This window comes from Doryrhamphus excisus, linkage group LG5, assembly GCF_037039965.1.
Source record: "Doryrhamphus excisus strain RoL-2023G ecotype Guam linkage group LG5, RoL_Dexc_Guam_v1.1, whole genome shotgun sequence".
In the NCBI taxonomy this organism is placed as follows: Eukaryota; Metazoa; Chordata; class Actinopteri; order Syngnathiformes; family Syngnathidae; genus Doryrhamphus; species Doryrhamphus excisus.
Genome location: NC_136361.1, coordinates 21,568,924 through 21,588,924, shown reverse-complemented (window position 1 = coordinate 21,588,924; position 20,001 = coordinate 21,568,924). Strand labels below are relative to the sequence as shown.

The 20,001-nt window shown below is 38.3% G+C and overlaps 2 protein-coding genes across 2 annotated transcripts; one reads left to right on the top strand and one right to left on the bottom strand.

The window, feature by feature from the left end:
• Positions 1-2,365: 2,365 nt before the first annotated feature.
• galr1a (galanin receptor 1a) lies at positions 2,366-9,336 on the top strand. The gene is made up of 3 exons (XM_058052797.2): positions 2,366-3,353; positions 3,431-3,496; positions 8,700-9,336. The coding sequence occupies exons 1-3, from the start codon at positions 2,691-2,693 to the stop codon at positions 9,009-9,011; spliced, it is 1,041 nt and encodes a 346-aa protein (XP_057908780.1). The 5' UTR covers positions 2,366-2,690; the 3' UTR covers positions 9,012-9,336.
• A 5,288-nt stretch (positions 9,337-14,624) lies between these two features.
• Positions 14,625-19,551, bottom strand: LOC131105065 (DEP domain-containing protein 1B-like). The gene is made up of 11 exons (XM_058052795.2): positions 19,411-19,551; positions 18,432-18,697; positions 17,910-18,054; positions 17,621-17,748; positions 17,416-17,546; positions 17,276-17,323; positions 16,022-16,162; positions 15,764-15,930; positions 15,314-15,490; positions 14,957-15,139; positions 14,625-14,879 (listed from the first exon to the last, which is right to left on the bottom strand). The coding sequence occupies exons 1-11, from the start codon at positions 19,456-19,458 to the stop codon at positions 14,715-14,717; spliced, it is 1,599 nt and encodes a 532-aa protein (XP_057908778.2). The 5' UTR covers positions 19,459-19,551; the 3' UTR covers positions 14,625-14,714.
• Between the last annotated feature and the right edge of the window lie 450 nt (positions 19,552-20,001).

Genomic DNA, 20,001 nt, shown 5'->3' with positions numbered 1-20,001 from the left:
GGGGCGGAATGCAGAGCGGAGGGAAGAAATGAAGGCTAAAACACGTTGGTGCATGTTCTTTTTTTTGCGTGATAATACTGTACGTCGTGAGGCGGGGGTGTGGGCTGCATATTTATTCACGGAAGCATAAAATGACCCGAGTCTACAATACCTGAAACGTGTTTTTCGCATTCGTTGTCTTGGATATTAGATTAAAATGTCCATATTGTCTTTAATGCACACCAACTAATAATATTAACCATAATAACTATGTTAAGTACTAGTTTGTTTGTACTCATATGGATAGCGAAAGTACAACTACAAATGCTGTACAAGAAGAAATGACATGTTGCTGCTGCACTTCCTTGTTCCCTGTGGAAGCCACACCCCATTTTAACCACGCCCTCTTCCCCCAGGTATGATTACCTGAGTGGAAGCAGGTGTTTTGGAACTAGGGTCAATGGGGGGTACTCTATGAAGCAAGTTTAGTGGGTTAGCGGGCTGTATTGAGTCAGACTCAGCTGGAGATTGAACTTATCACAACTAGTGATTATTATTATTTATAAAGGAAAATATTGAAAATTATCAATTATCATTATAAAACATTTTCATACCACTGCATATGTATATTTCAGTGCTAATGTTGCTATTTGCTGGTGTCAGTGAATTACGCAATTTCGACACATGCATTTCTGAAAGTACAGCATGTCCACTGATGTTCTCTTCTCACTTCAATGATCCTTCAAAATAAATGTATTTTGTCTAATACAGTAGTACCAGGCTAAATTATTTCATAAAGCACAGTTCAAAACAAAGTGGTCATAAAGTGCTTTGCACACAAGTGACATGACATAACAGTGTATCCGGTTGGACGGCGGACCAAGAGACCCTGACTCAGCGCTCCTGATGGTGTTGGAGGCTACAGATAGGGCCTTGTGGGAGGACGAAAATGCCAACAGGAACAACAATGTGATGATTCACCTTATGGATGAGCCCCTGGCTAATAAAATAGCTGAATATCGTCAGCTATAAAGCAATACCTCATTAGCTTGAAGCCTGGGCAGATTTCAACAGAGATACATACATTAACATGTAAATTCAAGGTAATATGCCGGGAGTTTCATAGATTATCACATATTACATACTCTGGTGAAAAAATATCTGTGATTAAGAGTGTTGATATTTGCCTGGGGAAGTTGTCATCATATTTTTGTTATAGAAAACCGGAAATCTTGTGTTGCTTTGGAGAAAGATTGCTTAACGCACGGGGAGAACATGCAAACGGATCACCTATGTATATGCAGTGTAAATGTTTGAATTTACTACTGGTTATATTGCTATATCAGGGGTCACCAAGATTTTTTTGTGAGGTGCACAATCCAGTGTATGAGGTGATGGTCCACCCCTGAACATTCCAGCTTGTCCCTCAGGATGTCCGAACTTGTGGTGTTGAAAGCACTGAGATCCAGAAAGAGGACCTTAACAGAGATTCCAGGTGACTCCAAGTGAGCGAGGAGGAAGATGATGGCGTCGGACCAGCCACTCCATGAGCTGGGATGTTGGAGCCACCAGCCTGTAGCACCTATAGGGTCCTTGGGGTGTGCATGGGGTCTTTGGTTCTTTGGTACAGGTACCATGCAGGATGTCTTCCAGAAGATTTGTCCTGGTTTTCATTGTTTTCCATCACGGTGCTGCATGAGATGTAACTCGTGAGAAGCCGTTGTGTGCATAGGTGCCTTTTTTAGTTTAAATCTTGCTAAAAAAGCTGAAAAGTGCCAAAGAATAAGCAAAACATATGCACTGAGTTAATCCTTTGATGCTTGCGGTGTTGCAGTCTTAAAATTTGGGGACGTAATGTGCACAGATGGCGGATTCAGCGAAAGTCTATGGATGTTGTAATGATATTATTTATGTTATGTAAATGTTTGTTAACTTTATTGGAATTATAAGGCATCTTTGACTGAACTAAAATATAATTTGAGGGTCTCATTTGGTTACCTTATGTTAATATCATATGTGCAGTTTTAGAAACCACTGCAACATGCCAACAAGAATATTCAAGTGTCAAACTTATCATTATTTCATTAAAGATTGATTTTTCGACCGTTTGGGCATTGGATCTTATTAGAAAGGACAAGTAGTATTTTTTTCTTCTTTGTGTAACTTGACAAGTACTCTACAGTGGCTTGTATCTCATGATATTACACTGGAATGTGAATGTGTTACTGCCATGAAAATAGACCTTTAATCCAATCACCAGTTGATGAAAAAAGATTACCTTACATTTCCATCTGACGTCCAAATATTTTTGAATGCAAAAAAAATAGCAAATTGCTGACGTGCACGTTCAGACCAGACCAGATATCATGTGAGGGTGGGAAAAGTGCAGGAGCAGAAAGCAGTCAGACTGATTGCGCGTCTCTGGTGCGTAGAAGCATCAAGTGCGCACAGCAGGAGACTTGACGACACACAGATGGCTCGGTAATACTAGATTATTTAAGCGGAAAAGGTATTTCTAGTGTGAGAAGTATCTCTAATGCACAAGGGATTTCGGAAACGCTGATCAATCATCACGACTGGTTCATGTGGCCATGCTGGCGCGCCCATGACGCATTGGAGGCATCCTCTATCCGACCATAAATCATAACCATGGAGGGGTCGTGGCACCGAGCGCTTCATTAGATTCGTCCAAAGCATCTCAGAAGTAAATCATGGATTTAACAGAGTCGGTTGGGTTCTTTGAAGAGCCGTGGAACCACAGCCGAGCGGAGGAAGATGGGAAACTTTTATTCGGCATAGGCGCGGATAATGTCATTACGCTGCTGGTTTTTGGGCTCATCTTCGTGCTCGGTGTGCTGGGGAACTCTATTGTCATCACCGTTTTGGCCAAAAGCAAACCGGGAAAACCACGCAGTACCACCAACATCTTCATCCTGAACCTGAGCATCGCGGATCTATCTTATCTGATCTTCTGTATCCCTTTCCAGTCCACCATCTACATGATGCCCACCTGGGTCCTGGGTGCTTTTATTTGTAAATTCATTCACTATTTCTTCACGGTGTCCATGCTGGTCAGCATCTTCACCCTCTCTGCCATGTCCGTGGACAGATACGTGGCCATCGTCCACTCCAGGAAGTCATCCACCATCAGAGTGGCAAAGCACGCCTTCATTGGCGTGGTGGTCATCTGGATTCTCTCCCTAACCATGGCAGCGCCAATTATGTATTACCAGAACATCTTTCATGGAGGAGAAAACCTCACATTTTGCTGGGAAGTGTGGCCGGACCAAAATCAGAAGAAAATCTATGTGGTTTGCACCTTTGTTTTTGGCTATGTGTTGCCACTGCTGCTCATCTCCTTCTGCTATTCAAAGGTAGGAGGACGAGTCATTTCATCATTTCTGATATGATAATGAGGCATGCTGCTTATATTACTTTCATGTCATTCCAGGTGTTAAATCATTTGCACAAAAAGCTAAGAAATATGTCCAAAAAGTCTGAAGCTTCCAAGAAAAAGGTAAGTGGTGTAACTTCTTAAAATCAATAATGATTCATATTTAATTTTCAATCAGTGTACCTATAGTCATAATAATAATGAATATATATAAGTATTATATATAAGTAAATTACTCAGTGGGGAAGTCCTTTTGCGTCCCAATGGGTGATGATCATTGAAATAACAATAATATAATATAATCTGTGTACACAGTAATCCATAAACAATAATTACCTTTTGTGTCCACCACTGTCACGCTCATTAATTAACACGGGAACGCCTTCACTGCCTTTTGTTTTACTTCTCTGACACATCAGCTGCAAAGCTAGAAGCCATAGGCTATAATTATGAGGCAAAATGACTTCACATGAATAAGATATTCTTTAATGACACTTAATTGGTGTCCAACCATTACCGTTGTTATCATTGACATATATTTTGGTGAGTGCAAGGTTTTACTCGGTTATATTACAGTGACAGTTCAGACAGTGACATATTGTTTTACATATTTTGGATGATTTTACTGTGATTGAACATTACAAAAAATAAGCATATTTCAAGTTTTTTGACTCCCTTGTCAGGTTGTTGTCAGCAGGTTTTGAGAACAAGTCATATAAGACAAGGGTTTCCAAACGGTTTCTATGCAAGAGGCCACATTGATCCATTTTGTACATTAAAGATGCTTCAATGTGAGTCAGTCTACTGTTTATGCTAAAACATCCACATCTTAGCTTTGTGTAATAGATGACACAATTAGTGTAACATTCAAGGACTGACAAGTTGCCCGACGTTGTATGATATCAAGCTCAGGAGAATAGCGCGTGTAGCTGGATGACTCATTGTGTTCTCGGTAAATAACTGGGCTTACCAGAGCAGTTGTGATTATTGAGCTGGCAGGACTCGATCGTTAAACTGCCGGAGAACCGTTCAGTAAGACCTGGCTCTGTTTTTTTTTTCTTTCTCTGGTAGGGCTTAGTTTTTCACATGGATTTCCAGTCATGCACACGGTCTCTGCCTTTTTTACAGACAATAAGTGTCATTATTTTTCACTTCTTTTATCCACCCAAAATACCTTTTCCCCGAGAAGCAGCTAATTAGCCGAAATTGGAACTTGTGTAAGCAGGGATACCTGAAGTAGCTATTGTTTGCTATTGCACAAAAAAACATCAAATTGATTTAACTTTTACAATATAACAAGGGCTAATACAACATGAACTTTGGGCCAAAAATGGCCCTCGGGCTGCACTTTGGACACACCTTTCACACCTGAAATAAGCTGAGGTGGAGTTTAGAATCATCCAGAGAGGTACCATATCGCTATACGTTAAATTAAAACAAAGTTGCTGTTTTTACTGTGTTAACCTTACAGGTTTTAGCTGATAGTTATTGAGCCAAACATCCATCCACAGAAAAAATAGATTGATGGATGGATGGATGGATATTGTCACCCATCTGGCAACACTGTCACAAATGTGAGAATATTTCCAGTAGGGTGCAATAAACCTTATGCTTATGAGTTCAATGAAAAGGTTAACATATTACTGTATGTGTAAAGAAAGAGAGAACCAATATAGATATTTAATATTCAGTATATATTTCCAAAGTCATATCAAACTACAGATGGCACTGCGTAAAGTCAATACATTCTTATTTTGATTCTACCGTCTCTGAATGCTATGCCATTTGAATATTATCAGTCATGATTAATCTGAGGGTTGTGTGCAAATATGCATTTAATATCTGCGTCCGTGGACTTTGAAGCTTCACTCCACGCCTGTGAAAACTAAAGTTAGCAACAGATGGTGCTGGAGCAGAGGAACGCCCACTACTGTTGCAAAATACTGTTTGCTTAGAGAGTTTATGTATGGCACTCTGGCACCCACAAAGGAATTTGCACAGCTTTTAAAAGTAAATACCCAAAAGATATATGTATTCGTCCTAAAAATATGATAATGACTTATTCAGTAATTCAGATTCAGTAATTTCACATAAATATTATGAAATACCCCTGAATTTTTTCAATGCAAAATGTATTACTAATTTATATACTGAATATTTAAGTCACCTCATTACTGCGGAGAAGCTCATTTTACGTGGCAAGCAGTACTGGTTTTGGCATCCAGGTGGGGACCACAGATTGCTAATGATAATTATGAGTGACATAATTACTCAGCCACACAGAATTTGTGTCCAAGTTGATCAGAAACTCTATTTGAGTTTTGGCAACCAACTGAGATCTTTTGAGGCAATTATAGTGAATGGAATTTGATATTTCATTTTTGGAACAGATGTTCCAAATTTCGAGTGTTTTTAGCGCATGTCTTTTCGTGCTTTTATCACATTGAGGGCGTAGCTAGATCATTCGTTCATTCATTTTCTACTGCTTATCCTCACAAGGGTTGGGGGGTGCTGGAGCCTATCCCAGCTGTCTTCGGGCAAGAGGCGGGGTACACCCTGGACTGGTCGCCAGCCAATCACAGAGCACATATAGACAAACAACCATTCACACTCACATTCATACCTATGGACAATTTGGAGTCACCAATTAATTAACCTAGCATGTTTTTGGAATGTGGGAGGAAACCGGAGTAGCCGGAGAAAACCCACGCATGCACCGGGAGAACACACAGAGATGGCCCAGGGTGGAATTGAACTCTGGTCTCCTAGCTGTGACCACTAGACCGCCGTGCAGCTAGATCATTTAGTAAAAAAATAAACCTACTTATTAATTTACACAGTGAGGAATACAGTTTGTTTTCTATTTCATTATTCGTTCATGACATATTTTATCAATGGAGTTTGTCGAGTTCAAGATTCTCAGGGTGACAAAACTGAAACCCTGACAGCAGCACCACCCCCTGCGTGGGAAGCGTACAGCACCAGGACCACAAAGATATCCGAGTTTGCGATTCCTAATTTTTATGCAGAGCATATTCTTTATGAACTAAACACCAACAATTAGTGGTTTCGTCTGCAACATATGAGAAAAGAGGCAAAAATCAGTGTTTTCCATCTGTGTTTTCAGTGTCTTAGAATGGCTATCAATTGGATTGCTACAGCTCTAATCCATACAGACTACAGCATGGGAGACAGAGCCTTCTCCATCGCTATGTTCCCAAAAGAAGAAATACTGAAAAACAGGAAGTGAATTCTGCCTGTGGTGATGTTGATTATACCAACCTAACTGATTGCCTCTCAAGGGTTTGAGGTGAAGCTGTGAGCGTATTATAGAGGATATCGAAACAAAGCATTATACTAACATACTGCACTATAGTCAAACTGTGGGAACATCTCTGTCGCTACTAGCAAAGCTGGGTCAAAACCTCTTTATATTACATTTTATATTTTAAAAAAAATGTGCATATGTAGTACATCATATGAACAAAAGTCTTGGGACTTTTAAGCAGTCAGGGATCAGTCTATAATGCTTAGCTCAAATTAATTCTCTGCAACCATAACTGCATGAGCACTGACCTCAACCCCATTCAACAGCTTCAGGGTTATTTAGAAGAGAGAATGTCAAATAACAAATGTTTGTAAAGGGTCTTTGTATACGACATAAAGCTGCATTATATCTTCCCGGTTGACTTCCTGTATAGGTATAGTGGTCCGGTGTCTGAAGTCTTTAGTCCATGTTGTTTGTGTTGTTTTGGAAGGAAGAATACCATATTAGTTTTATTTCATTATTTTCTGGACATGATTTAGAAGTTATTTACTGTCCTCCAGATATGAATCCACAAAGAAAGCAGCTGTTGTTTTTTTAGGGCTCTTTAGTCATCGTGTTTTCCACAATGGGGACTAATTACTTCTGGAATAAATCAAGTGGCTTCTTAGTGCTTCAGCTGAGAAAGCGTGTAATTAGTTTTTTTTTTTATATGATGACACGTTCCAGCTGCATGACTAATAATATTGCCTGAAAATAATCATATCCAGCTCTTTCCTGTCAGACATTTGATTATTTTAATTGAAACATAGGAATCATAGCAGCAGGGTGTAGTAGTGGTTAGCACTTTGACCTCATTGCCAGTCGTTAAAGATGCAAATCTCCATGGCGACTTATCTTATCTGCATGGCAAAAATATTTCTAATTTAAGAGTGTTGAAGATAATCTTAATAATCTTCCCCAACAGCAACTTCCTTGTTATCCGCCAATCACAGTCATTCCGGAACAGTGGAATTCTGACCATTACAATACAAGCAGATGGTTCCATGAACTTGACTAAATTGTCAGGGAAATTAAAAATTGGATATGCATTGGCCAAATATTGCACTCACTGTGTTGTTGTCCAATGGGATGAGTCATAGAATTGTATATATGAGTCGATGCTTTAGTGTTAAATGTCAATTCAAAGATGTTTATTGCATGCAACCTTTATCTTTTTCTATTATAAAGCCACATTTTACTTAGTTTGAAATGAGGATAAATTATCTGCTGGAATTACTTGAGAAACTGATAATATCCATTTATTTATCTGAACTGTACAGACTAAACTTGAAACTGAAATCAGAAAAATGCAACAAAATTGAAAACATAGAAGCGTATTCAAGAGTCAAATTGCATGTTGAGTACTATAAATTGCAGTTCTGCACTGAAAGTACTCTTGCACGCACCCAAGAGGGGTGCCCCCCGACCCTTAGGGGTGTTTGCCCACTATTTGAGATGGTTCTGATTGGCTCCATTTGGGCCTTATAAAAAAATATGTCTTTCACAGTCTTCCATGGATTGAAATGATGTCCTCCATTTATCATGAAAGTCAGACGATAACTAAACCTGGCCATGTACTTCCAGTGCAGTCATACTATAACGATCGGTGTCCAATCTAAACACATCGATGTGTAGTGTAGTAATTCATAAAGACGACTCGTCTTTTGTCTATACATCCATTCCCACTTCTGTGAGGGGATGATGTTCCTGACAGCTCGCCTCCACCTTACCCGGTCATACACATCATCGTTTGACAGCTGTTTTTCTTCCAAGGCTAAGTTTAGCTTTGCTGTCGTATAGGCTCTGGTAGGAGTTTTACGGCCGGATGCCCTTCCATACGTCAACTCCCCGTTTATCCTTGCTTGGGAGAAGTCCCCCCATTGATTGCTTTTAATGTATATGGATGACAAGCATTTTTTCTAATTACGTTTTTTTTTATCAGATGGCAAAATATACAAATATACAACAATATATTTTGCCCTGCTCTGTTTATTCTTCTTCACGTGTTGTCTGTTCCAGACTGCCCAGACCGTGCTGGTGGTTGTGGTGGTGTTCTGTCTGTCGTGGCTCCCTCATCACGTGGTTCACCTCTGGGCGGAGTTCGGCACCTTTCCATTGAACCAGGCCTCCTTCGTGTTACGGGTGGTCGCCCACTGCCTGGCTTACAGCAACTCGTCCGTCAACCCGGTGATCTACGCCTTCCTGTCGGAGAACTTCAGGAAGGCTTACAAGCAAGTGTTCAAATGCCAGATTAGTACAGAAGACCCGCCGCTCAATGACATCAAGGAGATGCGGAGTCTCCCACCCTCGACGAACTGCACCAATGTTTGACTGTCGATGTGGGGATGGTGATGTTGATACAGTAACAGATACAGTATTCCACAAAAGTATATATTCTCAAGTACTCAAATACTGTAGAAATGAAGCTTGGCTATACTTCAGACTAGTCAGTGTACAACTTGTATATACATTTCTTATTCACTGAAATAAGAAGATATACTAATTTGAGTACAGAGGGAGCACAGAATTATAGATATTTTCCACATAAGCGCTGTTCAGTGTGTTTTTATGTGTAGAAGCCGTGTGTCTTGCCGCCTTCACTTCTGTCTTCTATGAGTGAACGTATTGGGTTAACACAAGGCCAACAACTTAGTAATTGAAAAATAAGACAACACTTTTGTTTGTTATGTTTAAAAAAAATATTTTGTGAAACGTCTTCAGTTAATGACCTCTCACACCAAAGTATCCTTAAAGGATGTGTCTCGTCATCTGGAAGTTCTCTTCATAAAGTAAGTAAAGGCCCCATGAAAAAAATAATCACGTTGGCCTTTTCCTCAATTAGTTACTAAATTTATTAGTAATTACCTATTTTTGGACCTTGGATTTGTTCCCGTTTATACTACACCCCAAAAAGTGTAATTAACCGATTTCAGTCCTGGATGATTGGAATTGGCAGCATAAAACCTTAATCGTAACATCCCTACTTTTGTAATTATGATATTAATCCCATCATATTTGTTTTTATTCTTGTAACATTCAAAAGTTTTATGCAAAGATATTTTTTTCCAAAATTACAACTTTATACAGTTTTATTTCCCATAAAAATATATAACGTTTAAAATTTATGCTATTATTTTTACTCATATTACATTATTCTTGTAAAGAAATTTGTGTTATTATATTACAACGTTTTTCTCTTAATAATTAGATTTTATTATTGTAAAATTATTGCAATTTTTTCTTTTTTTGTTAAATTACAATTTTAAAATGTATCACATGCCAATAAAATAAACAACTGTGGACCCCAAATGGCCCCTGGTCTGCACTTTGGACACACCTGTTTAACTGTCACTATTGTAATGGTTGTTGTCGATGTTTTGGACCACAAAAGCAGACACCGGAGTCGTGAATGTTAAATTACAAAACACAGTTTATTGCTTCGAAGCACGAGAAGCGGAACCAGATGCAGACTAGACTACGCCAGTAACAAAGCACCTATGTAAAACATGGGGTTGTATAGCTGTAAATAGTTGTATAAATGAACAATACAAAATACTAACTTCCTCACCAGTTTTAACATATTTGAGAAAAAAAAGAACAACTCAAAAAAGATTTATGAAGATGTCTCAAATCCACTTTAGAAACAGAGACGGGGATGATACCGTCTACTGGCATTGTACTGGTATTGTTGAAACAAGACAAAAAAAAGCTAATTATAATAATAATGTAAACATATGTGCAGTGACGTGCAGTGAGGACTGTGGCAATGACTCCTTTGGAGTTTTTGTTGTTGTTGTTAATACTTGTTGCTCATTGAGAGGATAATACGAAAAAATAAGATCATATTCTTTGGTCAACACAACAAATGGCGAAGACCTAATTGTACCATTGTGTCATGTAGAAAAAGTGTGTGTTGAATAAGGGTCCATTGTAAGCACAGCGGGATTAAGGGCACTCTGGCTTTTGTGTTTGACAACATAACTGCTTTCCTGGTAGTGATTTTCAAACCATGACAAAAAAAGAATGACAATAAAATTGAAAAAACTCACAATAATTTCAAAAATACATAATGTCATATTCTTTGAAATATGTGAAGAAAATATTGCACTCGGTGCTCAGAAAGTCATGCACACACAAAATAAAAGGTGCTCTTTTTGATGAAATGTTTTTCTTTGTTGTCTTCATAACCATTTATGATGGAGATGTGCATATAGTATATTAGACATCATTTATTTGATGATGATCAGTCCAGTGTGAACCCCGCCCAGCGTCCAAGTTCAGCTGGGATCGGCTCCAGCTCACCTGTGATTCAACAGGCTGAGCGGTAGAAAAAGTATGAATGGATTTTTCTTCGTCTCTGATAGAAATGTTAACTGCTGCTTTTTGCTGTTGTCTGTGTTTGAAATGCAATATAAGAAAATATTTGAACTGCCTGGAATTGCTGTTGACAATATGTACGTGTGTTTAGGATTCTTTGCGTCTTTATGCTGTGTTTGTATTGAATTTTGTGGCATTTCCTGAAATAAATATTTTTATTCCATATTTTAATCCTGGCCTTAATCTTCGCTCCTTGTGTCATTAAAATTCCTTTGGGTTTACTGAGACTTTAAAATGAACATCATAGGCTTAGTTTCCTTAAAAGGAGCTTTGTCTTCATTCTCAAGCCAATCATTTAGACTTTCTTTGCTGATACGTAGAGTTCCCATGTTAACTAAGAAAATAGCAGTAGAGGTTCCCACCAGTTGGGTTGTTTTTGTTGATTATCCACCAGTAGGGGGCATTTGCCACCCTCTGGTTTAGGACACTATCCCAACAAATTAACATTATACAAAACATGGGCTGAATTACATGAACTATTCCAATTGGTATATGTCATTTGAAGAAACAAAATTAATGTGAGTGTGAATGGTTGTTTGTCTATACTATGTGCCCTGCGATTGGCTGGCGACCAGTCCAGGGTGTATCCCGCCTCTCGCCCAAAGACAGCTGGGATAAGCTCCAGCATACGCCCAAAAGGTTGAACATTCTCCTTCAAAATGTTTTGGTAGACATTTATCACATTTAATTCTTCCAGGAAATGAAGCAGCAAAACAACCCCAGACCATCACACTACCACCGCCATATTTGACTGTTGGTATGAAGTCCTTTTTCTGAAATGCATCTTCATTTACAGAAGTTTTGTAATCTTTGCATGCACACTTGATAAAACATTTTTAGGATTTTTCATTTAAAAACGCTTCTTATTACAACCAAATTTAGTATATAATATAGTATTTTTGCTCCTACAACCCACCCACTGCGACACCCTTTTTATCATGAACTTGATAAGGACGATAATTAATCTGCTTACTTCATAACTCTATGTTTAGTTGTTGTAAAAACACTTAGGGGAAGGAATTGAAATATTTCTGTATGATAGTAAAAATCTCCCACCGCCCTTATTTTGCTGAGGTCAGTGTGATCGTGTGATATTTGGGCACTGCAAACCTTGCACAGGAGGAGAAAAACCAATGGCTGCAGCAGCATGTCTATTCCCAGAAGACTATTATGATGAAACAGTGTGGACTTTCACAACTGAAAAGCAATGCCTGCCTCACTCACACAGAGAACACAATGTTACACAGAAAAAAAGAATAGGAGACAGTAGGTGAATGTGTGAAACAGAAATTCCAGACTATTGAGTGCACCTGAATATGAGCCTCATCCACCAAACATAAAGAGAGAAAAAATTTATATACACCCTGGTCAAAATTGAAAAGACCAGTTGAATCATAAGGAGGTCCTAAGCATAGCTTCAAAATGCAAAAAGAAGAAATGGGAGTGAGACCAATTTTTCTTTTTGATCAGCTGACAGCTCATTTCAGTTTAATGGTCATTTGCAACAAATGGCTTGCTCCCATTTCTTCTTTTTGCATTCGGAAGCTTTACATGACATGCTATGAAAGACATTCTAAAGCTTTAGAAACCTTAGAGAGTCTGCATAAGTGGACAGACTTGCGCTCAGTCATGACCTTGAATCGAATACGTTGGCATAACAAAGCAATAACCAAAGACAAGTAGATACATAAAGTCAAGAGGCGCAAATAAAAGTCTTTTTCTGAGATAGATGCAGGGCACATACTTTGGAAGAAAGTACCTGTTTCTGCCAGAGTTTGCATGAAACAATGGCATTTAAGGAGGGCTGGTAGGGCGGGTGGGATGACAAAGAACAAGATCCCGAATGTTCCTGTAAAGGTCTCAGACAATCACTAATAGATCAAATCAAGCTGCACTGAGTTCATGTCACGTTTTTCCATAGATGTTGAGCTTCAGATGACGACTTTCTGTAATCAGTCACAATACAATACCGACTGTTCTACAGTATTTAAAATGGCTGGAATGGAAAGACACCAATTAAACCAATTAAAGTGCAGCGAGTGTGAATGTGTAACGGATGCCAACTAGTAGGGTTGCCATGGTATCATCTTGGTTAAACCTGACGTGAATTGACAGACAGTTTATTTTAGCTGTGATGAGCTCACATGATTAGCCAATTAGGAGTCTCCCACGGTAAATGGGAGGGAATTTTGGGGTATCAAAGTAGTTCAGATAAGAAAAGTCGATAGAGTACTCTTGGTAGTATTGGAGATAAAATTACATAAATGTATGTGTAAATAACTGTAAACTTACCTGATTTGTTTACTCTGGCACAAACACACTGTTTTTTAATAAATTTTTTAAAAATGTCAAATCGCTCTGGGAAAGTATGGCATCATAAGCCAATGTGCAGCTCATCATCATCATCATTCTAGTATCAAACATACTAGATTTAAATTAGATACAGAGAAACAGTATTTGTTCTGTTGATGCAGAGCTTTTTATTCTTTTTTTAAAGTAATTAAACAATTAAAAAGAAATTAGACCATTCATCCTCGAGCGGCAACTAATGTCCTTATGATGTATCTAAGAAGACAAAGAAAACATTCCATTTAAAAGTTACATTTAATGTTTCACTCTACAGCAGTAATTAAGTTCAAGTGTAACAGTTGTTCCAGTCTTGTTACATTGATTTTTGTGTTTGTATTAAACACGAATATTGGCATTTATAAAAAATAAAACATCTTTTAGACAAACTTGAAGTGAACCCGACAGACAGCACAGCAGTGATTACAAATAATGTGCAATTTTACACACGTAAAAATATGTACCGATTAATTATGAATGTCTACTTGACACAATACAACATGTAGAAAAGTAAAAAAGACAAATGTATTTAGTGCACGTGAGATATGATATGTAAAGTTGGTTTTAGGATAAAGTGTGTAAAAATGACTGATATTCAGCTCTGCTTGTTATGTCCATTTGTTCTATGATATGCATGTGAAATCATTTTACAGCTAATAACCACATTTATTTATTTTTATAAAAGTGTAACTGAAATTATTTGTAGTTTCATTTAGCAGCTGTAACACATCCCTTTCAAGCCAAACACTGATTTTAATAACATAAGATTAATCGGAAAACAAAATAACACATTTTGTACAACTCAAATTGATTAAATTGTTTACGAGTTCATGGAAATTGTATAACTGGTGATTGTACCCGTTTTTATTATTTCCAGTGACATAATGATTGGACTCTACATTTGCCTACATACGTATTTTTGAAATGCAAATACTTTAACATTCATGTACTATTGAAATTTTACATTGTAACAAATACTTTAATAATTGAATTCATTCTAAGAAACAGCAGTAAGTCTTTTAGTGCTGGTAACTAAACTTAGTCAAGTTTTTCAGTGAAATTCCAATTACTTATTAGCAGTTTACAGTACTCTGTTAGTGGTTTCAATCAATTTTTGTTTCTGTTTCATTTGAGCCTTCTCTATCGCCATTGTTAAACAGTATATTTGATATTTAGTCCTAAATACTGTATTTTTTCCCCCAAGTTTGAGACGGCTCTAAAAACATATAATCAAAAATTTGATTCTGCAACTTGGCGGAAACAGAAAACTCAGCAAATCAGGAAACTTTAAGAATAGGAGCCATGGGGCGTCTATGCCCTAAAACTCCAGCTTCTCTGAAAGGGGCTAAAAGGTTTCTTGAGGTTGAAAAACATGAGATGAGGTTTGGGGCGAGTGGTTTTCTCAGGCATGACAGCAGCTCTACTTTCCTCAGAAGGCAATCGATTACGGTAGATTTCTGGGTAAGACTTTTGGAACTGAAAGAAAGTGGGCGTATTGCATTGGCATCATTTGCATTGGCATATAATGCTTCTTTATTCACATAGAGGTGTACCTGTTTAAGCCTTTTCCTCTTATCCTTGGCGGGAAGTTCTTTGTCAGCGATCAGGCCTTCAAGGAGCTCCTGCAGCGGGGTTTGGGTGCCAATCACCTTCTGCTCTTCTGACTCCGCTCTTTTGATCAGTTTGCAAAAAGCTGGAGATGAGCTGAAGTCTGTGTCAGAACCTGCATATTTAATCTGGTGGGGAAAAACAAAAGCATATATGGTATCAATGTCACATTATACAACAAGTGACGTTTACCAATATATAATAAATTGATTATAAAGAGACAATAATCATAATAAAGGGACTTTTCCAGAGAGCCTAAAATGATTGGAAATGATACAAACTGTAATATAAATGGCACACACCTGAACTCTCTTGAGGTAGGAAAGGTGCTCCTCCACCTGGCAACGCAGCTTGCCAGGCACTTGAAAGATTGTGGCGTGGTGTTCCATCATGAAAGTCACCAGTTTTGAGGCCAGCAGCTCATCCAAGTCCATCTCATCCACAGAGCCCAATACACAGTGGGAGAACGTCTGCACCATCTGAGCATGCACCAGCACAACAAATACAAATATATCATCCAATCATGTCGCATTAATGCACCGGGTGCAAATTACATCATCATATAATTCGAGTTGTTGTTTATGGCCATATTTATAAGTACAGTATTATTTTGGGATGCTTGAGGCCAATGTATAGTTACCACGTGGTAGGTAGTTGTGGTAATTTCTGTACAAACAGATGCTGAAGCACAGCATGAAGCACAACGATTTTTATAAATAAAATAATAAAATAAAAATAAAAGAAATTCATACCAGTGTGCGGGTGGCAATAGCGTCATTGAGTGGAGGCAGTTGTGTGTTCTGGGAGACGCGCGCCATGAGTCTCATCAATAGTTGGAGACGCCTTCGATTGGGCGGCGGCAGTAAAAGCGTGCTGACTTGAAGAGCCTCTGTGGCTAAGTCTCGTTCCTGTAGCAAACCTGCCATAACAGGAAAGGAAAACATTAGGAGTTAAAGTAAAATCGTTACCTGGGGAGAGAAATACAAAAACCCAAAACAGGAACCACTCACTGAGTATGTTGACAAAGACTTCATACAGATGGAAAGTCAGCAAGGGTTCTTTGAGCCTCTGGAAGTAATCGGCGACTGTTTTCAGAACATCCCTCTCAAAACCCGCGTACACCGGCTGGTTTGCATCATTGCTGTTAGGCCCTGTGAGAAGATGATTCCAATTTTACTGCTGACCAAAATACAGTATAAGTGTCTTAGGCCACCGCTAACTTTGTGTTGTGGTAAAATAGTACATCTTGGAACAGACATAGGCCATGGAACTATTTTTATCTAAAAATGTATGTACTTACATACAATTAATCTGATTATTGATCAGCCGAGTGGGTTTGGTTTCGAGTTTTATATAATCATAAGTAGGAATTTGAATATGGCTTTCATATTTGACGGGTGGGGCAGTTCTGGAACTGTATGGTAAGTGCAAGACTTGCATATCAGCAAACATATATATGCCAATGGCTTTTCTCCTACAAATATGAAGCCAAACATATCACTATTGATTGTGTGGCTTGCTGCAATACAGGGAATATCTGGTACTAGTCCGGTAAGACTGACGTCAAATAAAATATACATTATTGAGGACACAATATTGATTGTATTTACCGTATTTTCTGGACTATAAGTCGCTCCGGAGTACAAGTCGTACAAGGCCAAAAAGGCATCATTAGGTAGAAAAAAAACATACATAAGTCGCATTTTTTGCGGGTAATTTATTTTACAAACTACTTGATCAAAACAGACAATACGTCCTCTTGGAAGGCAAGTTCTAACAATAAAAGAATAGAGAACAGGCTGAATAGGTGTAAGCTATGCTAACACAATAGTTATTTAGCTACACCAAAAATAAACATGAACAGAAAAGGTGTCCAGTGTTTATGGAACATAAACACTTTTTTCCATTTATAAGTCGCTCTGGAGTATAAGTCGCAGGAACAGCCAACCTATGAAAAAAAGTGCGACTTATAGTCCGGAAAATATGGTAATCCCATCTAGGCTCCACAGTGTCTGCCTTTGGACAAAAGTAGTCTGCTCTCAACTGAGTTATAATGTAGTTATTATATGGCTATTATAGCATTTCTAAACTAACGGTGCCAAATTCATTTGAAATGTAATTTCAACTTGGATTAAACATACTTAACCATACAGTGAATTTTCTCCATTCATTCATTCACACAAATAAACTCCAGTGTGAAAATCAGGTGGTGCTACAGTGTCTTCAAAATAAAAGCACTGCATGAAAAGAAAAAGTATGCTTACAGTTTGCCAAACATTTCATTGCTGATATCACCCAGTACGGCATGTCATCTGGAAGCACAATGAGAAGGTGAGCGATACAAATAACAGTCAAGCAATTGAACAAAATAAGCAAACTATTCTAGGAAGTATTACACCCTTACCTGCTTTGTTTTCCAACACAACAATGCCTGACTTATTGACATTGAACACATTATGAACAACATAATTGCCTTTCACGTGTGCTGGATTTAAAACACCCTCCAACGTTGTTAGGCCCAGCACACGTTGCAAACTGAAAATAGAAGACATTAATTCAGAAAAACTAAAATATTGCAGGTCATAATAACAATTTTACATATTACATACTGTGCAGCTGTCATTTTCTTCCAGATGTGGTCAACTTGCTTGGGAGTGATGTCTTTTCTCCGAATGAGCTTGCATTCATGCACATCTCCGATCGCCACACTGTGCCTTTTGTTCCAAAAATCTGAAGTCTGTTAAAAGGAGAGAGATAGAACAATGCAGATCCATCCATCCATCTTCTATGCTGCTTGTCCTCACTACATTTCACATTCACACCACTGATGTTTGCACGTTCATCCAAACTTGAAGTACAGCATGGCGCCCAAATAAGGCAGGCCCGTGACGGTCTCACCATGCCAGTAGACTTCACGGGTGCTGTGTTTTCCTGCTGTGGTAATTCTTCGTAGTCATCCCAGCGAATGAGTCTTGGCAGGTCCGTGCTGTCTCTAGCCAGAGCTCTTGATGGAAAAGACTTCAGGGGAGATAAAGTTGGGAATCTAAAACAAATGAGATCAAGGTGGTCAAAAAGTAACCAGGAACTATGCAAAAAAATGTAAATAAATGTACGTATCTATAATAGTACAGAAACAGTAAAAAAGAGGAGCATTAATGTACAAATTAGGGATGCTTTTATCGATTGTGCACCAATCAGAATTGAAGCATGTGATTGTCATATGCCAAAAAATGCCTTTCAATGCTCATCACCTGTATTATTGCGGCATACAACAATGTAGCAAGTGTCTCCCGGCCATTTTCCTTCAAAACGTGCAGGCATACCAAACTCAAAATAAATTATAATTTGTTTTGTTTTCTAGTATTAGGTCAGTTGTTTTTGTGCAAGTAGCCATAATCGGTGTACACAACAAATGCGTACCTATACAAATGACCATTGTCTTGAAAATCCTCCGTTCCATGGCGTCCTTTGATGTCTTCAACAACGTGGGCCTTGAGAAACTTCCTGAGCAGCTGCAAGGTTTGGTAACGGGTCACCTCTGGACCAAAGTTGCAGTTGTGCCGCAGAAGCTGATGGAGATATTCCACAGCCTCAGATCCAGTGAACGTGCAATCATAATAGCGGAAGTTCGCCCAGTGTCGCCTTAACGGCATGCCTCCACGGAAGAGCTGAATGGTTTCATTCCACTGAAAAACAGAAATTGGTGCTTTTGTTGAAATGCCAAAGGTTACCAAATCCACAAAAGTGGTGTTTTACATAGATCCATTTATTTGTGGTGTAACCCACCACCACAAATAGATTGCATTCCTGTGGGAAACACTGAAAAGCATGATTGAAGCATTTCATCTGAATGCTGAATGGCTGAAAATATTGAGTGGGAATTGCATTATGTCTCACATAAAACAAAAAAATCCTTATTTTGTTTTCGGTGCATGGTAGTATGATGTATTTTCAAATACATTTTAATTTAAATCTAATGTTTTTCTGGAGAATTTCATCAGGGAATACTTGAGAGAATAGTTTCCACAAATAAAAGCAGAAGTACAGCATTGTATGTTGTGACAGATGCTTTTAAAGAAACAGTACACATTGGATGACATGACAAAAGACTATATAAATATGAGTTCGGTGCAATAAATACAAGGTTTAGGAAGCTCACATCTTGAATCCACTCCAGTATGCTAAGATCTTCAACTTAGCTACGCGTACGTTTAAAATAAGCATAATACACATAATTCACGTATAAACTGCCTTATGCCGAGCTTGACTATGCAGAAAAAACAAATACTTATTAACACCAACTATTGTAACAATGCAAAATAATAAAACATAACACATTGTTTTACGCTAATGCAATAATAATAACTTCCATATTCACGTATTGCCTAATATTACTCACCAGCTTGGTCGCCCTGTACGGCCCTGCTCCGATAACTCGTCCCTCCATCCCAAAAAGAAAAACTATACTTTATTCCTTCAAAATCATGGAAAAGTTTTCCCAAGTTTAACAGCCAAACTTCGCTTCGAAACGTTGCTGCCAACTTTGAATCTATTACGTCACGTCCATACACGAATGTGATTGGACGCAGAGTTGATCACGTGGCAACTGCAAACGCTTTGACAATGTTGCTGTGGTAACGCTGCAAAGAGAAGTATGCACGCGGGCAGAAGAATAAAATAAGAAAAGATCCGTTTCTTTGATCATCATCCAGTGCAATTTACTTTTTCAGAGTACAGAGTACTACAGTAGATGGGTGTATTTTTGCCTGTTGAGAAAGTATTTACATTAGAGCACAGGAGTTAAAACGCAGTATTTTAGTGCCCTCTGTCGGCCAGATCTGGCACATTACCATTTAGCAAGCAAAAGAATAATGAATAATGCAAAAGAATAATGCCAATCTTTCTGTGTTCAATCAACACAGTTCCTCGTTCCTTATTACTTATTCATTAGTTCATCACCAACTAATTTTTGTGTGCTTTATTGTAAAGT